This window comes from Procambarus clarkii, chromosome 16 (genome assembly GCF_040958095.1).
Source record: "Procambarus clarkii isolate CNS0578487 chromosome 16, FALCON_Pclarkii_2.0, whole genome shotgun sequence".
In the NCBI taxonomy this organism is placed as follows: domain Eukaryota; kingdom Metazoa; phylum Arthropoda; class Malacostraca; order Decapoda; family Cambaridae; genus Procambarus; species Procambarus clarkii.
Genome location: NC_091165.1, coordinates 13,211,443 through 13,225,349, shown reverse-complemented (window position 1 = coordinate 13,225,349; position 13,907 = coordinate 13,211,443). Strand labels below are relative to the sequence as shown.

Here is a 13,907-nt window from a genome sequence, read left to right as displayed (position 1 = left end):
TGTTCTCCACCGGAAACCTCCCTTAAAAAAAATCCCAACAAGCTCATTTGGCCATTAGCGTCTAAAGATCTGAGATTACTGGCCATTACGCTTAATTAGGGGCCCCCGCGAGGTGTTTCCAGGAGGAGGTGCGCCTTTGATGTTGAGGAGGTGGGCGGGGCCCGTAACCTGCCGCCCTCTCACTGGCCCGCCCACCCCTCTCATTACCTCCGCCCACCCCTCTCATTATTCCGCCCACCTCACACCCACCAGACACGCCACACCTGTGATGGAGTAGCATAAACCGGCAGTTGAAGGTGTATGCTCCCCTAATTGTGCTGGCAGGGGTTGAGCTTCAGCTCTTTGTGCCCCCTCGCAATCGTCATTCTACAAAATTAGATTTCTACAGTTCTACAATCTAGGTTTACAAAACTATTGAGCGACATATATATATATATATATATATATATATATATATATATATATATATATATATATATATATATATATATATATATATATATATATATATATATATATATATATATATATATATGTATGAAGTTGTGTATGGCGTCTGCCTCCACCACCTCACCTATTTCTTATTATATTCCATCTGTTCATTACTCTAAGAACAAATTATGTTCAAGAACATTGTGGTATATTTAGCCACCTTTTCGTCTGTCTTTCATTGTTCGTATACCACCATGCTAAATAGTGTCCTTGTCTGCTCTGTCTAGTTCCATGAGATTATTTGTGTATGTTGTGATCATGTCTCCCCTTGTTGCTTCTCTCTTCCAGTGTCGTGAGGTTTAACTCCTTCGTTTATCATGGGTTACTCTTGCCTCTCAGCTCTGGGTTTTATACAATGTTTTCAAAAACAGTTCTTATAGGTGGCTAACCTTTCATATGTAATTGATGATATCTGTCTCATGTGGGTGTTGTGTTGACGGGTTCGGTTTAATAACATCCCCTTTAATTCTTTCTTTCAGAATCTACGTGGGTTTCCTCTCTTATATTGTACCCTGTGTCCGGCCTCTTTTTGGTTTTCTAACACCATTCCTCGTTACTTTGCACTTGAGTTAAACTCTAGTAGACACCCACTGGGCAGGACCGTTTCCTGCCCGAAACGCTTTGCGTAATAGTGGCTTTAGGCATTGTATGTACTAGCTCTATCTATAAATTCATCAATGTTTTGTATCTCACCTTGTATGTATGTACTTTACCTGAATAAATATTTGATTTGATTTGATTAGATTTGATAACTTGAGTGTGTGCCGGAGGTTGTGTGGAGCAATCTCTTCCCCGCCTTCCTTGTACAGCCTCCTCTCAGAGCCTCCGTCACAGCACACGAGGGCAAGTGACGCTCCCGGGCCGCGGCCGCTGGCCCAGCAAACTACATATACTGGCAGCACGAGTGACTATACACCCGAATGTTCTTTATGATGAGCAATTTTCATTGGTGCTCAACTTTTCCGTCGCGAGTGATCAGCTGTTTGTGGTGTACATCCGGGGTTCCCGGATGTACACCACATGGGGTATACAGGACGCCCCGAGCAGGTCCCTCAGCTGGTAGTACTGCCACTGGCAGGGAAGTACACCAGTACTGCCACTGGCAGGGAAGTACACCAGTACTGCCACTGGCAGGGAAGTACACCAGTACTGCCACTGGCAGGGAAGTACACCAGTACTGCCACTGGCAGGGAAGTACACCAGTACTGCCACTGGCAGGGAAGTACACCAGTACTGCCACTGGTAGGGAAGTACACCAGTACTGCCACTGGTAGGGAAGTACACCAGTACTGCCACTGGCAGGGAAGTGTCACCAGGACCACACCCGGTGACACTGCCTGTGGTAGCTGGCAGTCAGTGTTGGTGAGGACTCTCAGCAACACTGTACTGTCACGCATAGTGTGGGAGGGAGAGCGCCTAGCCGGTAAACTCTTAGCAGTGGGAGGGCACACACAGGGCCCCCACCATACAATCTACTCCTGTACCCTCTAATCATTATACAGAACTAAATCTAGCATTGGTCGCAATTAAGTGGCAAAAATCCAAACGTCTCTCTCTCTCTCTCTCTCTCTCTCTCTCTCTCTCTCTCTCTCTCTCTCTCTCTCTCTCTCTCTCTCTCTCTCTCTCTCTCTCTCTCTCTCTGTCCAACCACTTGGGCTGGACGGTAGAGCGACGGTCTCGCTTCATGCAGGTCGGCGTTCAATCCCCGACCGTCCAAGTGGTTGGACACCATTCCTTCCCCCCGTTCCATCCCATCCCAAATCCTTATCCTGACCCCCCTTCCAAGTGCTAAATATAGTCGTAATGGCTTGGCACTTTACCCTAATAAATTCCTAAATTCTCTCTGTCTCTCTCTGTCTGTCTGTCTCTCTGTCTGTCTGTCTCTCTCTCTCTCTCTGTCTCTCTCTCTCTCTCCCCCATTTCTTTCTTCTCACAAGTTACTTATTTTTGACTAAATAAACGTTTTACTCAGTATTTTATATGGTAGGCTTATATATTTATTTAAACAAATGACTCTTTGCGCGATTTCTTTTGTGTATTTCCTAAATTTAATGCGATGGAGTTATAGAGTTGAGCGCTGGCTTCTGAGCTCCCGTCTTCCTTTGGTTATGTAGTGATCAAATATTGTTGTTGTTATAGATTCAGCTACTCGGAACAAAATGTTCCAAGTAGCACGGGCTATGGTGAGCCCGTAGTGGACTTACCTGGCACAGGAGCGGGGCTGTAACCTCCGTGTAGTGATCAAAGGTTTCTAGTGTTTATGTAGCAACCCCCTCACTCCGCACGCTGAGGACAGATGCCTCCTCACGACTCCTGCAGGAGTTAGTGCGTGGCCTCTTGGTCTGTTTGTTGACGGAAATATGAAGTCCTCTAACTCTTTATTTGCTCCTTGGTGCACACGAAAGTTATTAGTGTTTCTCCCTCTTCTATTGTTTCTAAGAGAGGTAACCGCTATTATTTTAATATTCTCTATATACTGTAGTTCATTTTTCAGCTGTGATAACCACTAGGTAGTGGTGTGCTCTGGTGGTGTACTTTTTGTGCGAACACAAGCACCTTAGCCCCCCTGCTCATACATTCAGACCACCATGATCCCCCCTGCCTACATTACCCGTGTCCAAACACCCAGCCTTCCTGACCCAAAGCCAAGGTCCCAGACCCCAAGACCAGCCCCGCTAACCCCAAAACCAGCCCCTCTGACCCCAATCTTCTTGGCCAGACCCAGCGCTGCAGCACGCCGTGTACCCGTCGTCGATGAAGCTGGGACTACGGTACCACCTGCGCTCCCTGTGCGCCACGCCCCTCTGCACCGACTCCCTGGTGGTGTACCTGGCCGGCCCTGCCCTCAACGACGGCACTATTCTGCTCTGGGACGAGGACCGCAACGGCCTGGTTAGTACTACATCCTTGTTCTTCCTGCCAATGTTCAAAGGCTCTTGCATTGTTTGTCCCTTCCTACTACGTGTGCTGGGGAGGAGCACTAGTGCCAGTGTGTGTGTGTATAGTCATCTAGTTGTGTTTGCGGGGGTTGAGCTTCGGCTCTTTGGTCCCGCCTCTCAACTGAGAATAGAATGTGTATTCACTTAGTTGTGTTTGCGGTGGGATGAGCTCTGCTCTTTCGGCCTGTCTCTCAACTGTCAATGAATCAAATGTTACTACTAACTTTTTTTTTACACACACACACACACACTTGCAGAAACCACAAGTTATATGTAACCAAAGTTATAATTGGTTACACATAACTTGTGGTTTATACAAGTGTGCCGTACACATGAGCCTCGCGTTTTCCTCGATAGTGACTGATTTGATTAAAACGATCGGTGATTGTTTTAGCCAATCGCACGCCATTGGCTATGGCGTGCGCTGTGTTTGATGCACCAGATCTTTCATGAGGAAGAATTCTTTGGTTTTATATATATATATATATATATATATATATATATATATATATATATATATATATATATATATATATATATATATATATATATATATATATATATATATATATATATATATATATGTCGTACCTAATAGCCAGAACGCACTTCTCTGCCTACAATGCAAGGCCTGATTTGCCTAATAAGCCAAGTTTTCATGAATTAATTGTTTTTTGACTACCTAACCTACCTAACCTAACCTAACCTAACTTTTTCGGCTACCTAACCTAACCTAACCTATAGAGATAGGTTAGGTTAGGTTAGGTAGGGTTGGTTAGGTTCGGTCATATATCTACGTTAATCTTAACTCCAATAAAAAAAAATTGACCTCATACGTAATGAAATGGGTAGCTTTATCATTTCATAAGGAAAAAATTAGAGAAAATATATTAATTCAGAAAAACTTGGCTTATTAGGCAAATCGGGCCTTGCATAGTAGGCTGAGAACTGCATTCTGGCTACTAGGTACGACATATATATATATATATATATATATATATATATATATATATATATATATATATATATACATATATATATATATATATATATATATATATATATATATATATATATATATATATATATATATATATATATATATACATATATATATATATATATATATATATATATTATTAAATATGACCGAAAAAGTAAGATTAATAATTCTAACACGAATTTTCTCAATCTTTCGTACATTACGCTTCACTGTTGGAGGTAAATCAAAAATCACTTCTCCAAAATTCATTTTTATTTCTAGTCTGACGCGACACGGGCGCGTTTCGTAAAACTTATTACATTTTCAAAGACTTCACAAATACACAACTGATTAGAACGTATCTCTGATTTTATATCTACATTTGAGTGAGGTGGTAAGGGTGATGTGGCATTAACACAAGACAGAACAGGAGGGGATATTAATAGGGTATTAAAAGTATCAACACAAGACAGAACAGAAACAATGGGTATTGAATAGAAGTGTTTGTAGAAAGCCTATTGGTCCATATTTCTTGATGCTTCTATATTGGAGCGGAGTCTTGAGGTGGGTAGAATATAGTTGTGCAATAATTGGCTGTTGATTGCTGGTGTTGACTTCTTGATGTGTAGTGCCTCGCAAACGTCAAGCCGCCTGCTATCGCTGTATCTATCGATGATTTCTGTGTTGTTTACTAGGATTTCTCTGGCGATGGTTTGGTTATGGGAAGAGATTATATGTTCCTTAATGGAGCCCTGTTGCTTATGCATCGTTAAACGCCTAGAAAGAGATGTTGTTGTCTTGCCTATATACTGGGTTTTTTGGAGCTTACAGTCCCCAAGTGGGCATTTGAAGGCATAGACGACATTAGTCTCTTTTAAAGCGTTCTGTTTTGTGTCTGGAGAGTTTCTCATGAGTAGGCTGGCCGTTTTTCTGGTTTTATAGTAAATCGTCAGTTGTATCCTCTGATTTTTGTCTGTAGGGATAACGTTTCTATTAACAATATCTTTCAGGACCCTTTCCTCCGTTTTATGAGCTGTGGAAAAGAAGTTCCTGTAAAATAGTCTAATAGGGGGTATAGGTGTTGTGTTAGTTGTCTCTTCAGAGGTTGCATGGCTTTTCACTTTCCTTCTTATGATGTCTTCGATGAAACCATTGGAGAAGCCGTTATTGACTAGGACCTGCCTTACCCTACAGAGTTCTTCGTTGACTTGCTTCCATTCTGAGCTGTGGCTGAGAGCACGGTCGACGTATGCGTTAACAACACTCCTCTTGTACCTGTCAGGGCAGTCGCTGTTGGCATTTAGGCACATTCCTATGTTTGTTTCCTTAGTGTAGACTGCAGTGTGGAAACCTCCGCCCTTTTCCATGACTGTTACATCTAGAAAAGGCAGCTTCCCATCCTTTTCCGTCTCGTAAGTGAAACGCAGCACGGAACTCTGCTCAAATGCCTCCTTCAGCTTCTGCAGATGTCTGACATCAGGTACCTGTGTAAAAATGTCGTCAACATACCTGCAGTATATGGTATAAATGTCGTCAACATACCTGCAGATGTCTGATGTCAGACATCTGCAGAAGCTGAAGGAGGCATTTGAGCAGAGTTCCGTGCTGCGTTTCACTTACGAGACGGAAAAGGATGGGAAGCTGCCTTTTCTAGATGTAACAGTCATGGAAAAGGGCGGAGGTTTCCACACTGCAGTCTACACTAAGGAAACAAACATAGGAATGTGCCTAAATGCCAACAGCGACTGCCCTGACAGGTACAAGAGGAGTGTTGTTAACGCATACGTCGACCGTGCTCTCAGCCACAGCTCAGAATGGAAGCAAGTCGACGAAGAACTCTGTAGGGTAAGGCAGGTCCTAGTCAATAACGGCTTCTCCAATGGTTTCATCGAAGACATCATAAGAAGGAAAGTGAAAAGCCATGCAACCTCTGAAGAGACAACTAACACAACACCTATACCCCCTATTAGACTATTTTACAGGAACTTCTTTTCCACAGCTCATAAAACGGAGGAAAGGGTCCTGAAAGATATTGTTAATAGAAACGTTATCCCTACAGACAAAAATCAGAGGATACAACTGACGATTTACTATAAAACCAGAAAAACGGCCAGCCTACTCATGAGAAACTCTCCAGACACAAAACAGAACGCTTTAAAAGAGACTAATGTCGTCTATGCCTTCAAATGCCCACTTGGGGACTGTAAGCTCCAAAAAACCCAGTATATAGGCAAGACAACAACATCTCTTTCTAGGCGTTTAACGATGCATAAGCAACAGGGCTCCATTAAGGAACATATAATCTCTTCCCATAACCAAACCATCGCCAGAGAAATCCTAGTAAACAACACAGAAATCATCGATAGATACAGCGATAGCAGGCGGCTTGACGTTTGCGAGGCACTACACATCAAGAAGTCAACACCAGCAATCAACAGCCAATTATTGCACAACTATATTCTACCCACCTCAAGACTCCGCTCCAATATAGAAGCATCAAGAAATATGGACCAATAGGCTTTCTACAAACACTTCTATTCAATACCCATTGTTTCTGTTCTGTCTTGTGTTGATACTTTTAATACCCTATTAATATCCCCTCCTGTTCTGTCTTGTGTTAATGCCACATCACCCTTACCACCTCACTCAAATGTAGATATAAAATCAGAGATACGTTCTAATCAGTTGTGTATTTGTGAAGTCTTTGAAAATGTAATAAGTTTTACGAAACGCGCCCGTGTCGCGTCAGACTAGAAATAAAAATGAATTTTGGAGAAGTGATTTTTGATTTACCTCCAACAGTGAAGCGTAATGTACGAAAGATTGAGAAAATTCGTGTTAGAATTATTAATCTTACTTTTTCGGTCATATTTAATAATATATGTCTACAGGAAAGACTGCTACCAAAATATACTAATATATATATATATATATATATATATATATATATATATATATATATATACACATACCAGAATCTTTGAAATTAATTCTTTTATTTCATATATTTTCTCTACGTCTCAAAGTGTAATGTGTTGTTATTGCAAACAAAATGTAATTCATTATTACAATTATCAATATTATTATGTTTCTTAGGTACGGGGTGGAGAGGCGTACAGCCCTCGAGAGCTGCTGAGGGACCTGCAGGAGTGTGCTGCCCGCCAGGTCACTGTCCTCGTCGACACCTCCTACGCTGGAGAGATCGTCACCGCCTTCGCCAAGTCCAAGAAACACAAGAACGTTCAGGTGAGCTTCGTCCTTCGCGGTGTTTCTTGCCAACTGATACTGCTTACATTGTGTTACATAGTTAAATTTTGTATATGCAGAACAATGTTGTTACGGCAGAGTCCCTCAATGCCTGCAACATGCGATACAGGTGGGTAATTCTTGATCATTGTTTCGCCTGCAGGTATTCGGTGCTGGGGGAAGCGATGACTACTCATGGGGGCGAGAATTCTCTTCCCATTGGTCCCACTACGCCCACACCCACTCCTGTACCGCCCACGCCCACCAGGTAACACTCGTCCCCACTTTCAACACTACTCACGATATATATATATATACGTATGAGAGCGCATACACCACCATCACAAGCATACACCATCGAATTCTCACGATGAGACAAGTGTCTATTGTATGTGGACTTTAAATTTTAACATACGAACCAATCCACACAATCTATCGAGGTCGATGTTCGGTAAACCGAGTTGGAGGAAGGTAATAAGTGGAGTTTTGTACGGTCTTGAGGACCGTACACTTCCTTATTTATGTATGACGTATCCGGGGGATATAATATAACTGAGGGAGTGAGCTCATACATGTCAACGTTTGCAGACGACACAAAACTAATGAGGCATGTAGAAACTGAGGAAGACTGCAGAATGTTACAACATAATCTTGATAAACTCCAGGGGTGGGAAATAAACAATTAGGTCGCATTCAATCCAAACAAGTATAAAGTAATGAAGATGGGAAGGGAGAAAGGAGACCAGAAGGTGTCTTTACTATCTCCAGAGGCAGACATAAACAGGGTAATACTGCCAGGATATGGGATACCTTGCTGTTACCTTGCGATGATTTCGGGGCTCAACGTCCTCGCGGCGCAGTCCCCGACCAGGCCTGCTGGACTGGTCAACCAGACGGCCCAGTGAACAAATTCACAAGGGCCGTGATGAGGGCACTAACAACACTAACGGCCAGTTATGTGTAGTGGAAGCGTGTTGAACAGCCTCGGGCCTCTGATGTTGATAGAGGCCTCTCTGAGTACTCTGGGGTGCTGGCAAACATTAGAACGTTCTTTATAAACCTAAACCAAAGCTGTTTGAAGGTAATCTACAAAACCTTTGTTAGACCAATATTAGAATATGCAGCACTGGCGTGGAATGCATCCTCGTGAAGCTTAAAACAAAAATCGAAAAAGGAGAAAGGTTTGCAACAAAATTAGTACCAGAGCTAAAAAGGCTAATCTATGAGGATAGATTAAAGGAATTAGATCTCACAAACCCGGAGGAGAGAACACACAGTGGGAACATGATCGCAACATACAAAATACTGAGGGGAATTGACACGGTAGACAAGGACAGCCTCTTTAAAGTTCGAGAAAGTAGGATGAGAGGACATAAGTGGGAGCTGGAAACACAAATGAGTCGTAAAAAGTAAGAAAGTTCTCGTCCTGTGTACGAGTGGTACACGAGTAGTTCATAGCTGCCCGGAACACTATGCCTGTTAGTGACTTTATAAGAATTTAAGAACCATGTTATGTACTTCTCTCAACCCAATGTATCTTCCTGTATAAATAAATAAATACGTGGAACACACTGAAAGAAGTTGTGGAAGTCACCTCTATCCAAACTTTAAGGCTAGACTCGACAAAGACTTCGAAAGTCACAATATTTAAATTATAACGTAACAGGTGCAGGAAGGCTAGGTAAGGCAGGACATAAAGATCTAGCCCTCACCAACCCGTAGCCACAGATAGGTAAGTACTGCAAGCAGCAGCACCGGCGGAGAGAAGAAGAAGAAGAAAAAAAAAAAACTCCAACTCTTCCCAGAAAAAGGCCAAGTGTGTTGGTGGAGGGGCCGGGAGCGAGCACCTATAATTAGGTAGAGTGACCCAGGCCGCCCTCGCCAGGGTTGAGCAACTCTGGACGCGCCTCCCGCTCACGTTTATAACTATCTGACATATCCCAATACCACCCGGGGATACGTAGCTGAAATATATACATATATATATATTTTGGGGATATATTATATACATAATCATATATGAATGCTCAATTTTAATCAACGGATTTATATATCCAGCTGTTCGATGATCTATGTGATGTTGCGTATGATGATCTATGTGATGTTGCGTCTGATGATCTATGTGATGTTGCGTATGCTGATCTATGTGATGTTGTGTATGATGATCTATGTGATGTTGCGTATGATGATCTATGTGATGTTGTGTATAATGATCTAGGTGGTGTTTTGTATGATGATCTATTTGATGTTGTGTATGATCTATGTGATGTGGTGTATGATGATCTATGTGATGTTGTGTATGATGTTCTGTGTGATGTTTTATATGATGGTGTGTGTGACTTTCTATGTAACGTGCTATATGATCTATGTGATGCTATGCGTGAGGTTCTATATGATGATCTATGTGATGTTCTGTGTTATGGTGTGTGATAACCTGTGACGCTCTGTACGTTCTGTGTGATGTGTGATCTGTATGGTTTGTGATGTTCTGTGTATAATTCAACTGAATTGTACACATACAAAACATGCAAAACTTTGTATGTTTTGTAATGTTCTGTGTGATGTTGAGTGTGATGTCCTCTACTCACGTAATAGTGTTGGCGGGGGTTGATAAAACCCCACACATCGAGAAATGCTGAAAAGAAACACAGTATATTTCGGTTTCCAATCAGAGACCTTCAGCAGTATTAAAGAATGAGACGTGAAATTACCTTGGTAAAGCCAGGATCCCGTCGTGAGCCTCAGGTGATATAGGTTGCACATGGCATAATTGCTGACAAGCTCAGATGTCTATCACTCTTGACGAGTTCAAATTATTGTTTATGTACATGAATGATAGACTTTTCTTTTAAGATTAAATTTTTGTAATACACAAAAGCTGAATTATGGCACTCTACTGAATGTGTTCTCACTCGCGTCTTCGAACAGAGTAGAGATTTCTTGCCAGTATCTGATAGATCTTTTGTATTCTACTATTCTAGTTTTCAAGCCCCATTTACTCTAAAAGTACTTGTGCTCCAAACAACTTTCTTACACCAGTATATATTCGTACTGACTTAATGCTCTCTTCTAATAATTAAATTACCTTACCAGTTATGTTGTTCTCCATGTCGTGCAGGCATCGCTGAGCGCTGTACGGCTCTCCACCCCCACCAGTAACGACGGCTCCAGCGGTGACCTCAGGCGGACCATCTTCGGCGCTCCCTGCAACGTGACCCCGCCCTTCACCTGGAGGGAACTCCATCACCGTTACCTGGGCTGCCAGAATACACCCACTGCTCTATGGATTCGCAGCGTACCGCCTAATTTCTCTCCGCCAGATCCTACCGATATTGCCGACGAGGTCTTCCTGCCCAGTGTTGACGTGGTGGAGTAATGAGGAGACCGCCAGACTTGGGAGTCACGCCCGCTGCTCTACACACATTGAACGTTTCCCGTGACTGTCTTGCGACATCAACGGATACTCCTTTACTTTTCAAGCGGTACATTATTTAAAAAAACAAAAGCAAACTGCTCTATACAAACCAAGCTGGTGCAATTCACGTTCTTCTAGATTCTCAACAGTTTAGGTTGGGAGTTTCGGGTGCATATAGTCAAAGATATGCAAGACGTGTTGAGCGTTCGCAGCTGGGAAGTATTTAGAATGGAACTACGAAATGCCAGCACAAGCTGTCAACTGATACTGTATTACAAAGTGAATGTATGTTGTTTTTAGTTCATTTGCACATTGGCGTTTATTCGATGCCATCCTGTCATACGTGCATCACCTAACACAATTTGTTTCAATACATTGCTGGTTTAGTGGGTTTGGATTATTTTATATAATAAAAAAGAAGCTTAAGGGGGATAGTCTAACGTCGTCAGCAAACTGGAATCCAAAGTTACTTTTTTGAGGACAGGATCACGCATCTTGCTACCTAGAGCCTACAATTCTTCTTCTTGATGGTAGATGCAGTGTGCATGAAGGGTCTATATCCTCCTGATGACTGCACGAGTACAAATGTTGGGAGACGCGTTTATGTTGAGAATGACAAAGTTTCAAAAGTGTTTGTTATCTTGTACATGCAGATAGAGGAGCGGCGACCAAACAGAGGCGTGTGTTAGAGGGAGACTTGCTACACTGTAGGGCGGGATGTTGTGTTTATGGCGTCAGCTGATCCTTGGTGTTGCGGCGAGGCAGTTTTCTGTGTTTGGCTGCTGGGGGCGCCAGGTATAAATGGCCACAGGTCAAATGTGGCCCAATTTGTTGGTCGACTTAGATTCACAAACGCTTATGTCATAATGATTGTTTTGATGTTTAGAGTGCTGTAGTACTATATATATTTCCGCTGCAGTAAGCCCACCCAAGACTGGTAATGTAATAATTGTTTACCTTTTTATCACCACTTCAGGTTCGGACTAATATACCTAATGCATCATTATATAAAGACATACGAAGCACAAAATAAATTGCCTTGCCAATTTATTATAATGACATTACAAATCTTCTTTACTCATTGTCTTGGGTGTCAGCGACACACAAAACAGCGTAGCTTACCTTCATCACAATTTGTAATACATTATTTGTGTTTCATATACATGTTAAAATAACTATCCTTTACACATCATACTTTGTATATATCTTCAGTTCAGGCAACATACATGACTATACCGTGTAAATATTTAGCATAGGAACATTTTATTGGCATATCTTCTGTACAGTCCCATATTATATATATATATATATATATATATATATATATATATATATATATATATATATATATATATATATATTATATATATATATATATATATATATATATATATATATATATATATATATATATATATATATATAGACATATGTCGTACCTAGTAGCCAGAACGCACTTCTCAGCCTACTATGCAAGGCCCGATTTGCCTAATAAGCCAAGTTTTCCTGAATTAATATATTTTCTCTAATTTTTTTCTTATGAAATGATAAAGCTACCCATTTCATTATGTATGATGTAAAAAAATTTTTTATTGGAGTTAGAATTAACGTAGATATATGACCAAACCTAACCAACCCTACCTAACCTAACCTAACCTATCTTCATAGGTTAGGTTAGGCTAGGTAGCCGAAAAAGTTAAGTTAGGTTAGGTAGTCGAAAAACAAGAAAAACAAGTTAGGTAGCTTTATCATTTCATAAGAAAAAAATTATAGAAAATATATTAATTCAGGAAAACTTGGCTTATTAGGCAAATCGGGCCTTGCATAGTAGGCTGAGAAGTGCGTTCTGGCTACTAGGTACGACATATATATATATATATATATATATGTCGTACCTAGTAGCCAGAACTCAATTCTCAGCCTACTATGCATGGCCCGATTTGCCTAATAAGCCTAGTTTTACTGAATTAATATATTTTCTCTAATTTTTTTCTTATGAAATGATAAAGCTACCCATTTCATTATGTATGAGGTCAATTTTTTTTTATTGGAGTTAAAATTAATGTAGATATATGACCGAACCTAACCAACCCTACCTAACCTAACCTATCTTTATAGGTTAGGTTAGGTTAGGTAGCCGAAAAAGTTAGGTTAGGTTAGGTTAGGTAGGTTAGGTAGTCGAAAAAGAATTAATTCATGAAAACTTGGCTTATTAGGCAAATTGGGCCTTGCATAGTAGGCTGAGAAGTGCGTTCTGGCTACTAGGTACGACATATATATATATATATATATATATATATATATATATATATATATATATATATATATATATATATATATATATATATATGTCGTACCTAGTAGCCAGAACTCACTTCTCAGCCTACTATGCAAGGCCCAATTTGCCTAATAAGCCAAGTTTACCTGAATTAATATATTTTCTCTAATATTTTTCTTATGAAATGATAAAGCTGCCCTTTTCACTATGTATGAGGACAATTTTTTTTTATTGGAGTTAAAATTAACGTAGATATATGACCGAACCTAACCAACCCTACCTAACCTAACCTAACCTATCTTTATAAGTAAAGTTAGGTTAGGTAGCCAAAAAAAGCTAGGTTAGGTTAGGTTAGGTAGGTTAGGTAGACGAAAAAACATTAATTCATGAAAACTTGGCTTATTAGGCAAATCGGGCCTTGCATAGTAGGCTGAGAAGTGAGTTCTGGCTACTAGGTACGACATATATATATATATATATATATATATATATATATATATATATATATATATATATATATATATATATATATATATATATATATATATGTCGTAC

The 13,907-nt window shown here is 40.6% G+C and overlaps 1 protein-coding gene across 1 annotated transcript in view; it reads left to right on the top strand.

The window, feature by feature from the left end:
- Positions 1–12,405, top strand: part of LOC123760068 (uncharacterized) — a 50,887-nt gene extending 38,482 nt beyond the window's left edge. Inside the window, exons 4-7 of the mRNA XM_045745503.2 lie at positions 3,212–3,384; positions 7,510–7,659; positions 7,823–7,927; positions 10,778–12,405. Of these exons, the coding sequence (XP_045601459.1) occupies positions 3,212–3,384; positions 7,510–7,659; positions 7,823–7,927; positions 10,778–11,035 (686 nt within the window). The 3' untranslated portion in view covers positions 11,036–12,405. The remainder of the gene's footprint in view (positions 1–3,211; positions 3,385–7,509; positions 7,660–7,822; positions 7,928–10,777) is intronic.
- Positions 12,406–13,907: the final 1,502 nt, after the last annotated feature.